Here is a 20680-nt window from a genome sequence, read left to right on the forward strand (position 1 = left end):
TCAAAACAGGACCGATCAAAGCTATTGTGAATAAACTTGCAGCTATGAAAAGTTAATGAGATAATGTGCATCCGAGTAACATCAAGTCTGCTTTAATATATGTATGTGATCTTTTTCTATATTTTAGTTTTGTTTTAAAGGTAAACATTGGTAGCTGTATGCTTAGATTTTTGTTGATGTATTTTTTTAGCTGTTTTAATGAATTGTGATCAAATTTATGACAAAGAAAAATAATTTACAAGCTGATGATAGAGAGAAATACTAATAAATAAAAAAATAAATAAATAAATAAAAATACTAGTAATAAATACTGTAAATGTTTCATCTGATAGTTTTATGTTGAAAATCCTGGACCGGATGTGGACGGCCTCAGCCGGAGTAACCAAAAGTTGTGTCGCACCGTCAGTCAGTCCTCGGTGCCACCGCTGAGCAGATATACTCCGAAAAGATTTGAAACTTGGGCACCACGAAGGGCGAACGCCTCTTTAATTAAATCCAAGTTATTGTTTTTTTGTTTGGTTTTTAAAAAATAGCGACAAACCCACTCGAGGTGAGTACATACGGAGACTTTTATGTTTAATTATTGTTCCAACTTTTTTTTTGCTGTTGGGGCTGTGGCTACTTCGCTAACATCTTTTGGAGCTAACAGCGGGGGCTAACTGAAGCAACTTACGAGCTGACTGGAAAGAGGTTAATTTACAATAAAAAGCTCGACTTGAGTCAGGCATTTAGATTTAATAGCACTGTTATTAGCGGGAAACATAAACTGGATGATAAAATACAACTGAAAGTTAATATTGTTCTCCATTGACTTCTCATGCTGTGGGTGTTTCGGATTATTAAATCGGCGTTCACTAAAAGCCGGACCTTTCAGCTGATATAAACCAAGTTAAGTCCTACTTTTTTTGTCACTTCAGCTATCTTTAATTTTGCAGAGAGATAGTAGTGTTTAGTTGCTCGGAGTGACAAAGGGCGGGGCACGTTTCGCAAGTAAAGATAACCCCCCTGGTTCATGGCATATCATGCTGTTCTCACAACATTGCAAAATCTGAACATTTGCAATGGGCTTAGCAGCATCAGCCCCGTCATTACAGGACTTAACCAAGGTCAATCAGCTCAGTCTGTGCCCAAATTTGCGCAGTGACAGCAGGTTGCCAAGTCCAGTCTTGACTGCAGTACTGTACGTATCATTTAGGTGATAAAACAGGTGCTTTCAGGGTTAAAGCTCAGGTACAGCAGGGTAGCAGGGAGCCTGGCCTGTTTTAAAGCTGACAGTCATGGTCCTGGTATGATCCTGAATCAGTGGAACTGATCACTCACCATGCAGCTGCAGGATTTAGACATGTGCAGTGACTCTTCCAGGGAACTATTAAGATCAGTGTTTTATTTGTGGGATTGTTGTCAGGGTGAAGCTGTAGTGAAAAGAACAAGTTCCTCTTTTTCGTGGAGGCCGTGCGAAACCAAACCGAGCGTGCTCCAGTCGAGGCTGGAGGTCTTGCCTCGTTTCCACGCTTGACGCCGTTCAAAGAGGGCTTTTCGAAGCAGCTTGCAGGTGGATTGTGTTCGCAACGATGCCTCGAGACGTCTGCAGCTCTAAAACGCCAAGCGTAAGCCAGCAAGAGAGGGGCTGACACAGGAAGAAGTCTCACACTGCTCGTCGGTGATGCCGGGATCACCCTTTCCCCTTCAATGTAATATTGTGTTTCCCTCCATTATGTTCTTCTTGGCGTGGTTTGTGGAAAGTGCCTGAAAGTGTGGAACAACCATTGTTTTTCCCTGGTTGTGGAACAAGAAGGGCTTCAGCAGCCGAACCGGTCTGCCGTGTTGAGTCTGTGGTTGACCCGATGTCGGCGGACCACTTGTTTCATCGCAGATATTTTGAGCCTATTATACGAGCTGTATAAGCTCCGGGTGGGTTGGCGTCTGTAAACATTTGAAAGGCTGTGTTCCTGTGAGATCAGCGGTCATGTGCAGCTGTTGAGCTGAAGGAAGGAGGCCAGAGGTGACTGACTGACCCTGGATGGAAATCAAACACTTTGGCATATGTATGCACTTAATACTCTGAATATTAATGCTCACATGCACGAGAAAAACACAAAAAAAACAAATATTTTTGTTTCTTGCAAAGCCCTGTTGAGTTGAATCAGTGTCTGATCAGTGTCATCTTTTTATACAACAAAAGACAGCAAATTTTGTTACTAACCATGTAAAGTGCCTCAAATAATCAGTTAATTCAGTACTGATTAGCAGTTACACTAAGCTTAGTGGGTTTTTTTTAGCTTGGCTTCAATAGTGCTTTTTTTATGTTGTGGCAGCCCCTAATGTGATCTCTTTTATTGTAGTTGGGGTTTGCAAAACAAAAACAAAAAGCCACCAAAACCAAAATAGATTTCCTTTATTACCACAGATGACTAATAAAAGCCTCAATTCTCGTAACAGGTTCCAACCAAGACTATCCATTAGTTTGATCAGAAGCAAACAAAACCTACTTAACCTGATTTTTAAAGAAAGGACAAAGGTAGTTTAACTTATTGGTGTGGGTTCTTGTCATTTGGACAAAGGGAAGTCTGAATATCTGTCAGGGAACTAAATGAAGCACAGCATCCCTCAGGAAAACTCACAAACTGGACTTTTTTCTTCTCCCCATCATTTGCTTATTCTGCGATATCCGTCCTGCACGCTGTTTATAAAGGGTTTTGTCTCAATCGACGGGCCGGTTTCTACTTTCAGCTTGTGTTTTGTGGTAAAAATCAGAATAAAAAAAAAACCAGTCTGTCATGACATAAACGTAACCCTGCGTTGTTGTGGTCTGTTTATAAGAAGGTGGGGTTTTTTTGCTCTGTTTGCTGTTGCTGTGGTCCTGTTTTTCCCACAAACAGCCTCGTGCCTGACATGTTTGTGCCTGTCAGCTGTCTGTGTTCTCATCCATTCTTCTTGTATATCCTGGTGTTTCCTGCTTTTCGGCTATATTCATGGAGCTATTTTGGTTTTTTTTTTCTTCTTCTTTTTGCATAAAAAAAAGCCCAGAGCGCTTGAGAAACATAAACATAGAGTGAAGCGGCAGTCTGTTGGCAGCTCGTGGGTATTAATGCTCTCATACACAGCTGCTGCTTTTCTTGCTGCTCTGAATCTATTTTGCGCTCGTCGCACATGTCGCTGAGGTCATCTTGTGTCTGCAGCTCGTCGTGACTCAGCTCTTCACTCTCTCGGCTCTATAGTAAGCTTTATTTTGTGTTTTATGACACACGAGGATCATCTGATGTTGCCTTTTCTCTTTGCTTCTCGTCTCCGGGTCAAGTCTGGCACCAGGGGCTGGCAGCTGCTGCTCTCCAAATTATTCTTCAAAACCAATGAGCCTTTCTATATTTTTAACTCTAAGTAGGCTTGTTGTAATACTAGAAGTTAGGGCTCGTTTCTAGGAAAATACTGGAAATGATGACAAATGTAAAGGCAAAAAACTCAATGTTTTCCTTTATTTGTAGCATCGTTGCTCCTTAGTGAAGCTTTTAGGAACACCCCTTCATTTGGCTTTAGATTTAAAATATTTACATTTAAGAATATTTGTCTTTTTCACTCTATTAGTATTAAGTAAATTGTTCTGTTTATAAAGAACTGATTTATAGAAATCACTAAATCTATAGTATTTTCTTTTCTCACAGCTACCAAATAAATTTCTTAGTATTAATCCCCTCATTTAAAGCCATAATAGCTGTCAAAATATGAGATGTTTTAAGGTTTTTGTTTGAACTTTTATTCTTCTTACAATTTTTACGTTATTGAATGGTTGGAGGGGGTGATGTAACTTAAAGTCATCTGGGTTAGAAAAAGACAAATATTCCTCAGCTTCGTTTACAGCTAAACTCTGCGAGCAGTTGTTTGAAATATTAGCTCATTTGCATCTGATCTTAGCCCCAAGGTTTGCTTTAACGCTCTCCTCGGCTTGGTTTCCTCCCCTCCAAAATGACTCTTCTGTCGACTCTTGCCCTCGCAGCTTTTAGTTGCCGTTTCTTTACGGAAGAAGAGAGAAGACCTTCACGGTTTCATTTTCCACCTGGTGTCTCTGACTCCATCGTTCTCCCTCTGACTCCGAGCTTCTGCCGAGGCTGTCCGAAGTGAACTATCAACGTTCAAATGTAAACAAACCACTCGGTAATTGTTGGCAACAAAACATGACTCTGATTTCACTCATTTAATACAAATGATGACTTTTGGTAGTAAAGGACTCGTATTTAGTTGTTATTTTTATCACAGACAATGCTCATTTACCAATACTTCAAATCAAAAACATTGAAAAATCCCTCATTCTGACAGCTGTTGTGGCTTTAAAAGACAACACAAGTGTTGTCTTTTAGTTTGCTTCGCTGTCTGCTCAGCACTGATGCAGTAAAAATAGAATAGATTAAATTGGTTAACATGCTGCATGATTAAAGTCTGAACGTCTGACGGTGGTTACAACTATTAAAACCAACGCAAAGACATTTTTACTCTTAGTGTTGTGTGACCTTCGGCTCATGAGAGCAGGGTTTGTGTATCTGCCCGTCAGCACCGTTAAAATAACGGTGCATCTGATGAATCGTTCATGAAGATTAGTGTCTGGCTTTTATCTGATTCGTAAACTCTGGTTCCGTTTTAAAGCAGCGGTCTGTCTGGTCCGTGTGCGTTTCGGTGCATCTTTGGTCACAGCATGGGAGTTTTTGCACAACAAGCCAAGGCTCAGTTTCTGCCCTGAGGAGAGGAATTCATTTGTTCACGACGTCTATCTTAAGACTGTTGTCAGCAACCAAATTCCATCGTGCTTAAACGTACGGTTCCTTATCGACGTTTGGTGAATATCATTGTTGTGCTTGATTAAGTAAGCCTTAAGATTAAGTAATCTTAAACAGTGCACAGCCAAGTTTCTAGAGCCTTGAAGAAATCATCCATTTGTTGCATCGAGACTCTGTTATCTCCTTGACCATCCTCTTATATTCTCTGAACTGCCAAGTGTTTTCGTCTTCTTTTTGTTGTGTGTAGGAATAAATAGTGTTGATCTTTCCAGCATTTCCCTGCAGAGTTCTGGACCGGGCGGACTTCAGACCGCAGCTCTGTCAACAGCATTGTTTACAGTTATTGCGGGTCAGGCTGCATTCAATTGTTTAAAACGGTCCCACTGTGTCGAACATAATCAGGGGTGTGCAGGCATTTGTTTCCCTTTGCTGTTGATTATATTAGTACAAAGAAGGAGCGCTTTTGTATTGAAGGAATTCCAAGAACGTTTTCTTTTTTTCTTTGCTACGCAGTGCTCCGTTTAACATTTAACTTTTAAACATAATTCCACTCCTTTCAATGATATTAGCTCTGTAGTTTTGTTATGTATTTTAACATGTAACGTATAGTTTAAATGTTATTTACGTCACCTCATTGTTTATGCTGAAAAAGTTCAGGCGTGTGCCCTTCTCGTCTTGTTTACTTTCTCGTCCGAATCCTGGCGTGGTTGTCAGTGGAAATTTTTGCTCTTCAGCATTTGATGTCCACGTACACAGCAACCATTAAGAAGGTCATTGTCTCCCTTGAATTTCTAATTTTTCTTGCAGATTTATTAGTGAAAAAAAGCAGAAAGAACAGGGACATAACAGTGACTTCCAAACTGACAGGTGAGCTTTTTGTGGACACAGTGTAGATTTATTTCCTCTTGTTACATGTTAAATCTCACAAATGCTCACCTCTTTATCCTTCAGACTTTACTCTCCCTATACAAAGTTGATCATAATTTGAAATTGATCAGAAATATTATTACTGTCGTAATCGACGCGTGAAAATCCACTCAGCCGTTCTTAAAACGGAGGCGACTCTTCTGCTCTCGGCTCGTTTGTACCTTTCGCTGTCTGACTGACCCGACTTTAGATTCAAACAGCTGAAGGGATAATTGTCCATTTCGCCTCCCCCGGGCTGCGGTAACCACAAAGCCGTCCTCTGTCCACGAACCGCTCCGAGGGCACGGGCCACCGACTATTGATGAAGACGTGCACACACAGGGAAGTAGCCTTCGTCTTTTCGCTGTCCCACTCCGCTGAAAGAAGCTCTGTGTGATCCCACTTGGCACCAAAAACCGTTCCTCCGATTCAGTCACAAGTTGACTCAAGTCTGAATGAAAGATGGTGTAATTTAATAACATGTTAGATAAATTCTACTTTCTTTTTATTTTGGTGACTAATTGAATGTCAACTTACTTTAGGTGTGAATACTTTTGTAATATCTCAAATACATGAATACTTTGAGAAAAAACCAGAGCAGTGTTACAGTGTTAAGACCATGTTTTCTTTATTTTTTTATTTACTTTAATAACTATAAATCTAAAAAAAAAAGAGATTGGAGACAATAATTTTTGCAAAGCTGGCCTTAAAGTTGGAAAATTCATTGAGTTTTTAAACCTCTGGGGAAAGAGACAACAAAGTATTTCTTTTTCTTTTTTTGAACTTCAGTTGGGAGACATGGGTTATATATTATCCGGCCTGATTATTGCTAAAATTATTAAGGAATATTTCTGCTCAGTAATTATTGCTTTTGTTTTGTTCCGTACCTTTTTTTTCCTTGTTTGTTGGATGTAAATTGCAACCTAAAGGATGATCTCAAGCTGTTCAAGTCATTTTGCGTCTTGATGCAGATCATTTGAGACTTGGTCTGAAGGCTGTAGAGAGGAGAGGATGGATGAGAAAACTGAGGGGGTGAATAAGAACGAGGGAGTGTTTGGATGTGTGTGGGGGGGTGTCGAGCTTTAAATGATGGATGTGAGGGGAGAGGGTAACAGAGAACCGACTGTTGGAGGAGTCTGGAGGAAACGGAAGCTGCCTGCTGAGTGTCCTCGACTGTCTCCTTTTCTCTATCTCTGTCAGAGTCGAGGCTTTGTGTGCTGCCACAAACCGCCGCGGCTTCAGTTTGTTGTGTTTTTAATCCTTAAATAGATCAGAACCTTCTTGTCTTTCAGCTGCTTGTTTCATGTTACAAGTTGAGCACACAGGTGTCAGAAACTGAAAGCCTAAATATTCCTATTCAGGCTGAACTTTATTAATGCAGAGAAAACTGTAATGTTATGTTTTATATATGTTTTACTCTGTGTTTTATCTTCTTATGTTTATATCCCATTTATTATTAACTTTTCATAACATTCCTATAAAAGAAGCTCAGTTTACATGAAGTAATAATTTCACTGTAAATGTAGAAAAATGTGTTACTATTTTAAAATTTGATACTGTTGAAGTATTGTTTTGTCTATTTCAGATGCATTGAGATGGAATTGGGTTTTGTTTCTGTTGTTTTTCAGGCCCAGCACACTGTGTGTAATTTTTGGCAGCAGCGATGTCGGGCGCCTATGATGACTCCATGATTGATGTCTCCAGTGATAGCTTCTGGGAGGTGAGACACCGACTGCTTCTCAGTAGAGATCCCTTTTTTTTTCTCCTTTTTTTTCCATTTGGAAAGCCAGTTCCTGCAACGTTGAGCTAACATTTGCAGCTCTGCTCCAAAACCGAAGGAGCTCACGAATACCAGCAGTTGCGTTTTCATCTGTGCTGCCGTTGCTTAGTTTGGCATTCAGAAATGAGTTAATATCTTCCAGAAGGAATAGAAAAGAAACGCAGTCTGATCCTTTTACCCATCATCCGTCTGTCTGGTCTGTTGTTGGTGCTCAGGTTGGCAACTACAAACGTACGGTGAAGCGTGTAGATGATGGCAATCGGCTCTGTAACGAACTGATGAGCTGTATTCACGAGCGGGCTCGTATCGAGAAGGGCTACGCACAGCAGCTCACAGAATGGGGAAAGCGCTGGCGGCAACTTATAGAGAAAGGTAGGAACATAAAAACCTGTGCCTGACACTGACAGGTAGTTTAAATATTTAAATCCCTAGTTTTTATATTGAAAATAAAATACTTTATTTAGAAAGTCTGTGTGATTGTGATCTGCTTTCAGTGAAACTCTGTTAAAGCCACAACATTGTGCAGAATATCTGAATTCTACTAATGTGTTGTTATTGATAGGAAAACGGTCAAAGCTATACTTACAGATAAATAACTCTTCCTGTAGGCCCTCAGTATGGTTCATTGGAGCGAGCGTGGACTGCCCTGTGCACCGAGGCAGAGAAGGTCAGCGAGCTCCACATCGAGGTGAAAGCGGCACTGATGAGTGAAGACTACGAGAAGCTGAAGAACTGGCAGAAAGACTCCTACCACAAACAGATGATCGGTGGCTTCAAGGAAACAAAGGAAACGGAGGACGGCTTCCGCAAGGCTCAGAAACCTTGGGCCAAGAAACTGAAAGAGGTGGACATTCCAGACTTCTTATAGAGTATTTGAACCTTTGATAATGTGTCATAAATCTCACAAACAGGTTGGACTTATTACAACAAGCTGGTTAATTTTACATTTCACTGATTACACCTGTTACTGTACATTTTACCCCTCAGTTCTCATGATTGCATTTCCCTGACTCAACATTGTTTTCTCCCCATGGCAACCTACTTCCTAAACAACAACCGCAAAGGAGAGCAGTAACTCTTCGCTGCTGATGTTAAACTAGACATCACTGTCAGGCCTGAGCCTCGCCGTGCCAACCTGTCGACCCGTTTCATTTTGAGTCAATAAAAAGGAAGGAAACTGCGAAGGCTCGCAGGGAAACGAGCCCCTCTTAGTTCAAAATCGGGTCAATGTATTATTTACTACTGTGCTCATTCAGCAGCCTGTTTACTTGTCAGTTTTTGCATTCCTCTATGTGCGTGTGCATAGGCTGATCATGTTGCAGACAAAAGGTCTTTCCCTCATTTCCTGTGTCTGTGACGTAACAGGGGACAGAGGCATTCTGGTCTGTGGTTAAACACAGGCAGAACAAAAACAGTTTGTAGTCTTACTGATTTATTGCTTTACCAGGCGGATAAGAAAGGCTGATAAGAAGCAAATAGGAAATTAGGCTAATAAACTGGATGAGAAATATAGGCAGTGTGTTGATAAAAGACACAAACCTTCTGATCGGGACAGGTTTGCCATCACGCTGTTTTTCACTAAAGCTTAACTTCCTGTTAGAGTACAACTAGTGTCTAAATTGTTTGCTATGTGGGACATGGCTGCTCTGGGTTCATCCCAAGTCACACCTTAGTTTGCCCAAGACATTGATCAAATAAAACCACCATCGAGTGTCCTTCCCTAATTCTTATCCGTTGGAGTTTAAACAGCACAAAGTCAATCAAGAATAATAATAAATGAATCATAGAAGACTTGGCAGGCATCACAATTATTTCCTCCCTGCACATTTGAACATGAACCCATGCAGTAACGTCAAATTTCTCGTTAAATTTGGAACTAGCTGTTTAAGACCAGTAAATTAAATAAACGAGCAGGATAACGCCGACTTAAATAAAGCCTAACCTAGAAAGTGTGTAATTTCATCAGTCGTCTCCTCCAGGTTTGACAGCTGTATCTGTGCTTCCTCCAATCTGCTCTAACGTTTCTTTTTTATTCACCGATTGAATCCTGCAGGTTGAGACGATGAAGAAAGCTTACCACTCGGCCTGCAAAGAAGAGAAGTTGGCAGCCAGCAGGGAAAACAACAGCAAACTGGAGAGCAACAACAACCCCGAGACCCAGAAGAAACTGCAGGAAAAGCTGGAGAAATGTCAGCAGGAGGTGCAGAAGGTAGAGCCTCCTGCAGCGCAGCTACTGAAGCGGGTTTGTTTAAATTACCTAAAGGTATTTTCCTTCTAAGTTGTTTGGTTTACTCCTTACTTTATTAGGCTGAAGAACGCTATAAGAAGAGTCTTGAAGAGCTCAACAAGCTGAACCCTCAGTATATGGAGAACATGGAGCAGGTGTTTGAGCAGACGCAGCAGTTTGAAGACAAACGGATTCGCTTTTTCAAAGAGCTGCTTTTAGAGGTTAAGCAGCACCTGGACCTCTCGACCAACCCCAGGTCAGACAGACACATCGTCCAGGTGTCACATCTTATTAATGGGGGGGGGGAAACAAGTCTGATTCTTAAAACAATGCTTCTCCTGGGCTGTTGTCCTTGTAGATTCCAGACAGTTTATCACACGCTGGACGACACGATCTCTGCTACTGATGTCGAGGAGGACCTGAAATGGTTCCGGTCCAATCACGGCCCCGGCATGCCAATGAACTGGCCCCAGTTCGAGGTACTGTACCACAACTTGGGTTCTTAATGAAACGGAACAGTTTTTAAGAAGGTCACAAAAAGAGCTCTAATTTTTCTGTGTTTCAGAGAAAGATGAACAGCTGCAATCCACATTTATTATTAAATAGAGTACATAAGAAGGAATTAATGAGTCCATGTAAGCAGAGATTCAGAGCATGTCAACTTTTAGGACCAACTCTCAAAACCACCAATTAGAATTGATCCTTTTAAAATGTTGAAAGGGGAATAAAAGTTTTCAAGAGCAGCATCAACATAGCTTTTTGCTTTCTTAGCAGGGGTTACATCCTTTTCTCATTTTTTATCGTTGAGATGTTTTGTTTGGCTCTGAAGGTGGAGGTAAATCTGTCCTCGGTGGTGACAGTGGCTTTGAGAGGAATGTAATTTATGACTTTTCCCCAGTAGGAAATGACATAAAAAAATTAAAAAAAACCACGGAAGAAAAATTAGGAAAGCTGTGTGTTTGATTTGCTTCAATTTATTGAACTATTAAGTGTTCTTTCAGATTTTGATGGTTTTAGCTGATTCATCTTTTGCATTTTGGATTAACTGAGTGCAATGTGTTTGTGTTTAACACCCCCACAAGCTTTTAGATGTGTTTTTTTTTTTTTTTTAAAGTTGATGGTTCTACAGCTGCAGAAGTGGACTGTTGTCATCCTCATTAACCCTAACTCCGCTTGCTTCCCTTTCCTCATGTCTGGCAGAATTTGGACTGGTCAGAGCCTCGCTCCTTTAAGAGAAGGTCCATTTTAGTGAGTTCTGCATGAGAGGGCTGTTCTCTCACAGCAGCCATGGGGGGGGCCTACAGACCTACTAACACTTTCACACTTTACTGCCGCCATTAATATGTGTTTAGTTTTTTGTATAATGTACATAGAGAATGCTAATTTGGGTAAATATTCAGTATTCATGACCACACCATGCGCATTTCAGAAAAGCCTTGTGCAACGTGTTTCACATCATCTTCCGTTTCCTTTGGTTATAACAGGGCTTTTACCACAGCTTCCTGGATGTCAAAATTGCGAGAAAGGCGTTTTTAACTTTTAAATTTGGATTTTGAGTTCCTCCAAGTTGTTATTTCTGTTCATGTGAACTGCGTCACTTCGTGTGATTGAGCCTCTTGTTGCGATCCAAACAGAAGGTTGTTTTGTTCTGAAAAAGTTCTGATAAACCACTGGTCCTAAATAACCACTAAAGCAGGGGTCTCCAATCCTGGTCCTGGAGGGCCACTATCCTGCATGTGTTACTTGTTTCTCTGCTCCAACACACCTGATTCAGTGGTTAAATTACCTCTTCATGTTCTGCAGAAGCCTGTTAATCAGCCATTGGTTCAATTCAGGAGTGTTGGAGCAGAGAAACAAGTAAAACATGCAGGATGGTGGCCCTCGAGGACCAGGATTGGACACCCCTGCACTAAAGTGTACTGAGTTCGTTTTTATTAGTTCGGTATGTCTTCTACAGATTATAAAGGACATGAAGATAGTTATCTGATGGCATTATCATTAAAGAAATAAAGGCCTAGTATTCCTTGAAGGAATACGTATCGCCTGCCGCCTTTCGCAGCAGAGTTTCAAACTAAAATCATTTTGTGATGATCTGGGACGGAGTTAAAGCCGTTTCGATCAAACCTTTGTAAACGACAATGCGCACAATCTCATGTGATGTTGTGAGATCTGTGAGCACTTGGAGTGTTTGTTAATGACTCTCAGCTACTACCTCATCAGATTTTAGCTCAGTATCTGTAAATCCGACTAAGCCGTTTTGGTGTTTGCTAAGATCGACTAGCTGTGGCAGCCATCTTGGATTGGGTTTACTCAAAAAGTTAACGAGTTGTAGATTTACATCCAACTGTTACTTTCATTAAAATCATCGGATATGTTGCTAACAGACGGGCAGAGTTGACTTCAATAGTTGTCCAAGTTTTAAGCAAAAATGCTCCACGGTTAGTGCTCAGAGGATGTTTAGGAATGATGCTCAGCTACTACCACACCAGATTTTAGCTCATTATCTGTAGAACTGGCTGTGTTTCAGCCATTTTTAGGTTCCTAAGGACACATTTGACTCCAGTAGTTGATGGCAACGTTTTGAAAACAGATCTTGTACTATCTATATGCTCTCAAACTCACAATATAAGTTGGGCGTGACTCTCAGCTACTACCACGGCAAATTTTAACTCTTTAAAATTGACTGAATTGTAGCCCTTTTTAATTTGCTACGGTGGCTCAGCTGGGGCACCCATCCTGTTGGGATTGACTCCAAATGTTAATCATTTGTCAAGGTGACTATTTTCTGAGTTTTATTAAAATCCATCCTCTAGTTCAGCGGTTCCCAACCCTGGTCCTCGAGGAACACTATCCTGCACGTTTTCATTGTTTCCCTGCTTTTCAGCAGGTCCTTTCTGTCTGCAGAAGCCTGTTAATCACTCCCTCCTTCAAATCAGGTGTGTCAAAGCAGGGAAACAACTAAAACATGCAGGATAGTGTTCCTCGAGGACCAGGGTTGGGAATCACTGCTCTAGTTCATGAGATATTTTGCTAACAAACCGATAAATGAACACACATAGACACGGGCCAAAACAGCAAGCGATAATGATAAAATCTGTTATTTGCTGCTATTCAATTAAGCTCTTAAATTTCTTATTTAAAAGCTTATTGACGTTTATATCTCAGATTTAAGCAGCTACAGCTAAATTTATAGATTTAGTGACCTCTGATAGAGATCAGCTGGTATTTGATTGGACTTTCTGTCTCTCGCTCCACTCTCTGATATGCTGATATATATATGGCTGTGGGCAAATTTCTTTCTTCTTCTAACACGATGAAAACAGTTTACGATCTCTTTTTTTTTTTTCCCCATCTATGTGCATGGGAGCAGTTTTACAATCCAGTCAGTGTCACGGATTGAAGAATGTGCCGCTGATTTAGGACTTTGTGAAGTGTGTACTACTGTGCACATGTGATGTTCACCCTCTTCTGGTTTTGAGGCACGTTTTCAAACGAGCTCCTCCTTGCAGTGTCGGGTCCAGGTACTGACTGTGACGTGTACGCGTGTTTGTCTTCCAGGACTGGTCCGTAGACCTGAACCGAACGCTCAGCCGACGGGAAAAGAAGAAACCATCGGAGGGTGTCACGCTGACAGGAATCAGCCAGACTGGATCAGAGCAGCCTGCTCAGCCCACAAAGTCCAGCAGCAGGTACATATCTGACCACACAGGACATCCTTCTTTAAAGGCCGATGCATCTTACATAAGAGAGGCTGCAGGCATGACGCGTCGTTAAGCGGCCGTTCTCATGGCAACGGCAAACATTTTGTTTGTGTTGGGGAAAAAGTTGTCCCCCTGGGTCAGAAGTCTGCGGTCACATAGCGGGAATCCTGCCAAAACTAATGTGGAAATATTTCTCACACACACACACACACACACAGAGACCTTCAAGAGTGTTATTTATCAGCACGGGAAGGTTTAAAGGAAAGGGATTATTGGTTTTTAAGCTAAACATCTGTACTAGAAGCTGTTTTTTCTATTATTAAAAAGAGATTAGGAGGATTTTAAGCCGTCCACTTTCTATAGCTACTTGTTCCTGTTCAGAGTTTTTAATTTTAAATCTCACAAAAAATAGTTCAGTAAAATATTTTCTTATTTTTCTAAATCATAATTCACGCTTAACTTCAATAATTTCAAAGGATAAATTAGAATATTAAATTCTTATCGAGACTTAAAGCCGTTTGAGATTTGATTGGCAGTTTTTTAATAACTTCATGTAATCTTTCAAAGCCGATAAGATAAGAATGTTGTCCTCGCAAAGACATTCGTCTGGATTGTTGTGGCAACGGCACTAAGGATGTCACACTAATATCAAGTCAATGAAAATTGGCACAACTGATGAAGTTGTAACACTTGAATGCTGTGATTACAGAGGTGGATTTTTTTTAAAGAGGATTCTGTGTTTGAGGCTTTGTTTTTATACAAGTTTATTAAAAAATAGTGCTATTCAGACATCTGTAGGACGTAGTGTGTGTACAGGAATCACAAGTGTGTGAAGAGGAGTTGACGGAGGGAATGACAGGCATGGAAAGGATTTAACCTCTAAACTTTAGAAACTTTACTCATTCGCGTGCCCCTCCTTTCACCAGCATTTACAGTCATTGCGTGCATGCGTTTTTTTTTAGCTTGCTATGTTTTCCTTTTCAAGTCCAAAGCGTAGATCAAAATGATTATAAACCCCCACTAGACAAGGCGGTGATACAGCTTTCTGAGCTCTTTATAATTAAAGGCCTAATCTGTTTGTTGACTTAAACGCTCCGAAGTTACATTGTGCCAGACTCCCACTGAAGCAGTGTTTGGTGTAATAACGGCCACAGCCTCATCTGAGCGAGCATGGCATGGCCCTGTCAACAAAGGTGCTCACATTTCTCCGCTTCACACTCCGGAGGGCTGACTGATAGCTGCCGATATGCACGGTTCGATAGTTCTGTAAACAAGGAGCAGAAACCGAGTGCTTCCTGTTATGCTGGTTCAGGCCTTTTGTTCGTTTTGCTCTCCGGAGCAGCAAAAGTCACAGCAGTAGAAAATAAACTGCTTTTTCCAGCTAATTAGTCTGAAGGTGACAATTAAACGCTGCTCTGTGTGTTGTTGACGCTTGGTGTTAATTGTAGGGCACAAAAACGTAAGTATTAAATATGTTTTGTTTGACTTTACGCAATATCTTAATGCTGTTGCTCATGCTTATTGTCGCTTTGAGTTGATACAATAATTAGTGGGTCAGTGATTCAGTCAGAGGCACAATTTACCATTTGCTGAGCCTCACCTACTTCTGGGTACTGCTGTTGGGTGTGAAATATCAGCAGGACGTTGGTTTCAGAGGAAAAACATCTCCTTGTCAGCTGTGAGTGTCATGAGAAGTTACTGCTGCCTATTTAAGATAACAGTATCTGAAATATTTGGGTAAAAAGTGTGAATTTTAAAAATCTTTTTCCCCATATGTCCAGAGAACTAAAAGCTGTGAGAAAAGGCTTAATGTTATTTGCGACCGCAGCTGAGTTTAATTGTTTTTCTGCATATTTTAAAGAATGTCAGCTCTGACGTCTTAAACACGCGACAGAACTGCTCTGTTTGCTTCTAGAGATTAAAAACAACCAATTTTTAATAATTAGTTTTCAGTTTTTGCAACGTATATGATCAAGACCCCTGCTTATTCTGTCGTTTTGCTCAAAGTTTAAGTACGTCTTGTTTGTGCGACATGCCCTACTCTGCCACCTGCTGATCGCACTATGCAACCTCATTTATTAGCTCTGAGCCAGGTAATAAGAAGCTACAAACCAGCAGTTTGTTTTTTCAGGGAAATCGCCACAGTCCTTTCTCTAACATTTTGATTTTGACTCCAGTGCTTCCTGGTTGCTCTGTTTTTAATTTGTTTGCATCTGTCAGAAGGTGGCTGGATTAATGCACTGCATGTGGCTCTAAAGTTAGAAAAACCCATTTCCAGTATTAACCTCAGATTCTAGATGTAGTGCATGAGTAGGGTCGAGACCTCGAGTCATCATCCCAGCGGGTTTTAACGGATGCTTTCGATCGCTCGTTGGGTTCGGTCGCCAACCCCGCGGGCGACGGCACCTCTTGTGTGTTTTAATGTGCGTGCATGTCAACAACCCATCTCTCACTGTGTTCCATGTCGTCAGCCTGACTGTACCTACTAAAACAGCGCCAGTGGGCACTAACCCGTTTGAAGACGAGGAGGACGAGGAAGACGAGATGGCCGAGGAGCAGCAGCAGTCCACAGAAAACCACGTCACTGTGACGAAAGAAGAAATAAAAACGTTGGTGAACAGGAGAAAACTCCGCCCACCTGCAGCCTCCTTGCCCCTTTTTTTTTTCCATTTCTTCTTTACTCCATAGGCTCGTGCCGCGCCTCTTGTGTTTCTTGGTGACTTGCCTCCCTTCTCTGTTGTGCCCGTTTTCATCAGGTTGCAGGTCGTTGTGCTGCTCTGCTCTGAATGGCACCTCACAGAGTCACTGTGTGTCTGTCCTTCACTCATAACCATTTGTACGTCTTGCAGAACATTAAATATCATGCGTACGGAAGCGTATGGCTCCACAGTGGGAAACATTTTCATCTTGCAGTCAGATCTGATTACCGGCGTAACTGCACGCACGTTGATCATTTAGGGTTTTTGCAATTGGCAATGTAAATTCATATTCATTCATTTGTCAACATGCATTATCAAACAGTAGTTTTTTAGCTGCTTATCAGTCTGACTGTAAAACTTCTGTGCTGATGTACATGTACGTTTTTTCCCAGCTGTGTCCGTGTTCTTTCTGTTTAGGTGGCTCCCTCTGCTGGCCATTCAAAGTAAAACTCCAATCATGCAGTCACTTTGATGATTTGTCCTGCTTGGTTTTATGTTGCCGTTTCTTCACGTACATGTATGAAATGTTGTCGTGTTCTGTTGGTATTTTTCTTGTTTTCTTGCCTCGCTTCACTTCAGCATTGTATGCATTTTTATTTATTTATTTTTATTTAGATGCTTTTGATCTCTAAAGTGGCATGAATGAGATTTTCGAATTATTTTATCACGCTTCAGCCAAATACTCGAATGAATGCATTTCGATTTATACTAGTTTGGGCTGAGTTAAAACAAAAATATCTTCATGACAGGGATGGTGTATTTATCTCACTGCTAACTTTGAGCTGTTACACCGTAGCTTGTTGAGTTTTCTCAAACACACATGAGGCTCTGGAAAACAAAGCAACTACTACCATATGTTAATTTAGGGTTTTGTCTGTCTGTTCAGTGTCAGCAGTGCAGAAAAGACTCCAGACTGGTCAGATGAAGACACGACCGGTAACCCTTTCTCCACCAACGGTGATGGTAATCCTTTTGAGGAGGAACCCGAGTCTCCGGTCGTGTCTGTTCCCGTCAAAGCCCTTTACGACTATGAAGGACAGGAGCAGGATGAGTTAAGTTTTAAAGCAGGTATGTAAAACAGATGTAGTGATTTCCAGGACATGGCAAAACTTAAGAGTTTAATTTAAAAAAAAAGGAACGACTGGACTTCTTTCTGTGTTGTTTCTCATCCAAGAGTCTTCCTCAAATGGAGCTGGAATGTGCAGGGTGGCAAAGATTTAGGCCCTGTCCACATGGGGGCAGTGTTTTGTGACTATACAAAGGCTTTTTATCGTTTCAGCATTGCATCTGCACTGACACTGTGTTTTAGAAACTCTAAAAACTGTATTTTTTAGCCACCGTTGCTTTTCCAATGTGGACAGCCTAAACGCACCTTTCTGAAAACAATGACATCACAGTCCCACCTCCTGCCTGACCCATGACCCCAAACGTGACAGACATAACAGTGACAGAAAACATGCTTGGGTTTGTGTTGCAGATTCCAGTTGCTCAACTACAGCAAAACCTTCATTTACTGCATTACTTCAGTGAGCAGAGAAGGCTGAGGAATAACACCGCCTTAAATATTCCCCCAAACAATCAGAAAGATCAAAAAGGTTTTTAGCACTTTATTGAACCGTCAATGCATGAAAAAACACTCTAAAAAAAACGACTTAATATCAATTATACATTAAAAAATGGTTTTATCAGCACTTGTGTATAAAAAGTTTAACCTGATGTTTGAAGACTGTCAGATAAATCCTTTTTTCCTGTTGTCCCTCGCTGAATACTGTCCCTGAAATTGTCCATTATGTCCCTGTATTTAAATGGACACAAATCCCAGACACAAAGTAGAAGTTCGACTTCACCGTCAGTCCACAAAAAGAGTTTAGTTTTTCCTCTTGTATTCACCATTCTTGTCTTTTTTTTCTTCCTGTTTCTGGTGTATATTCATGGCAGCGCCACACAGGCCTGGCATAGTTACTACAGCGTTTGTGTCTTATTCTGTGTTCCCGTGGAGGCGAGAGCATTTCTATATACAATCGGTACACAATAGTGTGTCAGTGCAGACAAAGCCTCAGACCCAAAGCGAAAACCTGAGGTTTCCTTCTCTGTTTAAAGTTGGTTGTTTCATGTAGGAGAAACAAAACAACCTGTCTCTCATCTCAAGGATTAGGGACATCCCTTGAGGACAGTAATGTTCATATTTTAGACAGAATATAGATTGTTTGAAAAGGTCTGAAAGAAACTATTTACAGTAAAATAAAAATAAAAAAAACAAGGCAGGGGGCCTTGATTTTCAGCTCTCCAAAACTTAAAAAACTGCTATGGATCGCAGTCAGTTTCACACCTGCATGTGACCAAAACTGGTCTCATGAGGACCAAGTTGACAAAGACCCTAACGATCCTCTGGGGGGTAAGGGAGTGGGACTAATCTGCATGAGAATCAGCTCATGCATTTCAAAGTTTTGCAACCCTGCACGCCCCAGTTTGATTAGTGTTCTAATCTCTTAGGATTGTATAGAAGTGTCTTGAAAATCACCAATATTCATATGCGTTTCGTTTAACCTTTTCCAGGTGATGAATTTACCAAAATCGGTGAAGAGGACGAGCAGGGTTGGTGCAAAGGCCGCCTCAAGAACGGACAGATGGGTCTTTATCCTGCTAATTACGTAGAAGACGTCCAATAAGGAATTATCCCTGATGATATAAATGTGAAAGAATTTTTTTTTTTTTTTTTTTGTCAGTGCAAAAGGACACAGAAGGGGGCTCAGCTTGAATTATTCTGTCTGGATTAAAGTGGGAGTATGACAGAGAGGGGAAAAAAAGTGTTGCAGATTGTTTAAGGACCACATGAAATATTGTTACATCCGACATTGAGCATCTTACAAACAAAACTGCAAAAGTGGGAGGAACCTCGAGTTATCAGATATTTCCAGGCGGATCACAGATATGTTGTTTAAGATATGTTACTTTAAATCATTTATGCTGTTACAGAAAAGCGAAATGTTTGTGTGTGTGTATGTGTCGGTAAAACAAAACACTGGGATGAGTCTGACAACCTGCCTAGGAACGTCATATGCAGCCTTAATATTTGTAATTCATTAAGGGAGATTACGTTTTTATAACCAGAATTAGCTACTAGTTCAAAAAATAGTTCAGTTTATTAATGTTTAAGTACTTTTTTTAATATGTACAAAAGCCCTTATGTAAAGATTGTCGATTAAACGAGCGCTTAAGACTTTCTGTCATCCCTTTCACCGTTTTGATTTAAGTTTTTCTGCCTATTAAAAGAATGATAACGAGCTATTGGTCATCTTCAGCAGTAGTTTCTATCAAGCCAGTACACATGAATGTATACTCAATGATTGTATTTTTTTTTTTTTTTCAGCCTTTTGATTGTTCACTTTTACTGATGTTATAAATCTGCAACCACTGATTTGTTTCCCCCTCCTGAAACGGTCACACCGTTTTCTCTCGTTTTGTGTTTCTTGTTGTTGTAGGATTATTATTATTATTTTTTAACCGCTAACCTTTTTGACGCAGCACTGAATGTTTCTGTTCGACTCGGTTCTAGCTCTCACACTTCTGATCAAATGATGAAACTATATTTTAGTATAGTTTTTGTTTTTTAGTGTAGTACTGATTTTAGCAAATTAAAAAAAAACAAAATAAAGCAAAGCACAGGCAAGAAAAAGGGTGCGTACGTGCACGTAACTACATGCCTGGGTTAAACGGAATTGCTCAGCAACAAAAGGACGCTCTGTTAGAAATCGATGTTTGTTAATTTATAAATCCACAAGTGCTTTTTTTTTTCTACTTTTCTTAGAATGCTGTGATTGAAAATATAATTGTACATTACCTAAATTTTTATGATAAATACGTGTTGAGGTCATTTTGTTTAAATTTGTAAATAAGATTTTCTTCGCAGAGGGCCATTTGCATTCATATAACTAATACCATATGAATAAGACTTTGTTTCCTCTTAAAACCGAAGACGCAAATCAATAGATCTTTTTTTCCCCCTATAACTCAATCACATTTTGATTGTTTTCTCTTCTGAGATGAACCGTAGCTCTTTCACAAGCTCTAATTATTACCTGATGTATTCGTTTTGATGACGACTTTGTCTAAGATCGGATAAAAAAAAAAGACATTTTGCCATGTTTTCAGGGCGTGCTGCTGTCAGTAGGCAGCAACAGCTGTACTTGCACATTAAATGTTTGTAAATGTTGTCTCACAGCATAATAAATGGATTTATTCAGCAAAACATTGACACTGAGCCCAGATGTTTGTCTTTTTTTTTCTCTTAAGCTCCTGAATCTCAAATGAGCCCTTTATTTGTTAAAAATCGTACAATATGTATTAAGTGTACAGGAGATAATGTACGCCTGCTGATGCATGTGGAAACTATAAATTCAATTTCAGTTTTGTTCTTAGTTATCGTATATGTAAAACCCTGTTTCCATATTCTTGAAATAATTGAATTAGAAACCACATAAATGTTCATTATATTATATTTTTCTTTAACTAAAAGATTTTAATGCATACATATATACTGACATGATTTAACAGCTTAAATGATTATTGCAATGCGAAATTTATCTTTTTAATTATAATTT

General features: G+C 40.3%; 1 protein-coding gene across 6 annotated transcripts; it reads left to right on the plus strand.

Annotated features, from left to right (window-relative positions):
- The first annotated feature begins 393 nt into the window (after positions 1 to 393).
- pacsin2 (protein kinase C and casein kinase substrate in neurons 2) lies at positions 394 to 20334 on the plus strand. Of its 6 annotated transcripts, none has more exons than XM_037981199.1 (13): positions 399 to 550; positions 3992 to 4149; positions 7301 to 7392; positions 7668 to 7824; positions 8061 to 8296; positions 9506 to 9661; positions 9760 to 9935; positions 10038 to 10158; positions 10880 to 10927; positions 13238 to 13368; positions 15852 to 15989; positions 16966 to 17147; positions 18636 to 20334. In XM_037981199.1, exons 3-13 carry the CDS (start codon positions 7336 to 7338, stop codon positions 18746 to 18748), a joined length of 1515 nt encoding a protein of 504 aa, XP_037837127.1. In that variant the 5' UTR covers positions 399 to 550; positions 3992 to 4149; positions 7301 to 7335; the 3' UTR covers positions 18749 to 20334. The 6 variants fall into 6 exon arrangements, with proteins under 6 accessions (XP_037837125.1, XP_037837128.1, XP_017267138.1 ...); XM_037981198.1 differs by having other exon boundaries at positions 3992 to 4133; XM_037981197.1 differs by lacking the exon at positions 3992 to 4149 and having other exon boundaries at positions 394 to 550.
- Positions 20335 to 20680: the final 346 nt, after the last annotated feature.

The sequence above is a fragment of the Kryptolebias marmoratus genome, linkage group LG18 (assembly GCF_001649575.2).
Source record: "Kryptolebias marmoratus isolate JLee-2015 linkage group LG18, ASM164957v2, whole genome shotgun sequence".
In the NCBI taxonomy this organism is placed as follows: Eukaryota; Metazoa; Chordata; class Actinopteri; order Cyprinodontiformes; family Rivulidae; genus Kryptolebias; species Kryptolebias marmoratus.

What these genes read in the sequence shown, in the direction of transcription:
- pacsin2 (XM_037981197.1), top strand. Translation starts at nt 7,336, where the DNA reads ATGTCGGGCGCCTATGATGACTCCATGATTGATGTCTCCAGTGATAGC. An exon ending in CCAGTGATAGCTTCTGGGAG is followed by an intron (nt 7,393 to 7,667) that starts GTGAGACACCGA and finishes GTTGGTGCTCAG; the next exon opens with GTTGGCAACTACAAACGTAC. An exon ending in GTCAGCAGGAGGTGCAGAAG is followed by an intron (nt 9,662 to 9,759) that starts GTAGAGCCTCCT and finishes TTACTTTATTAG; the next exon opens with GCTGAAGAACGCTATAAGAA.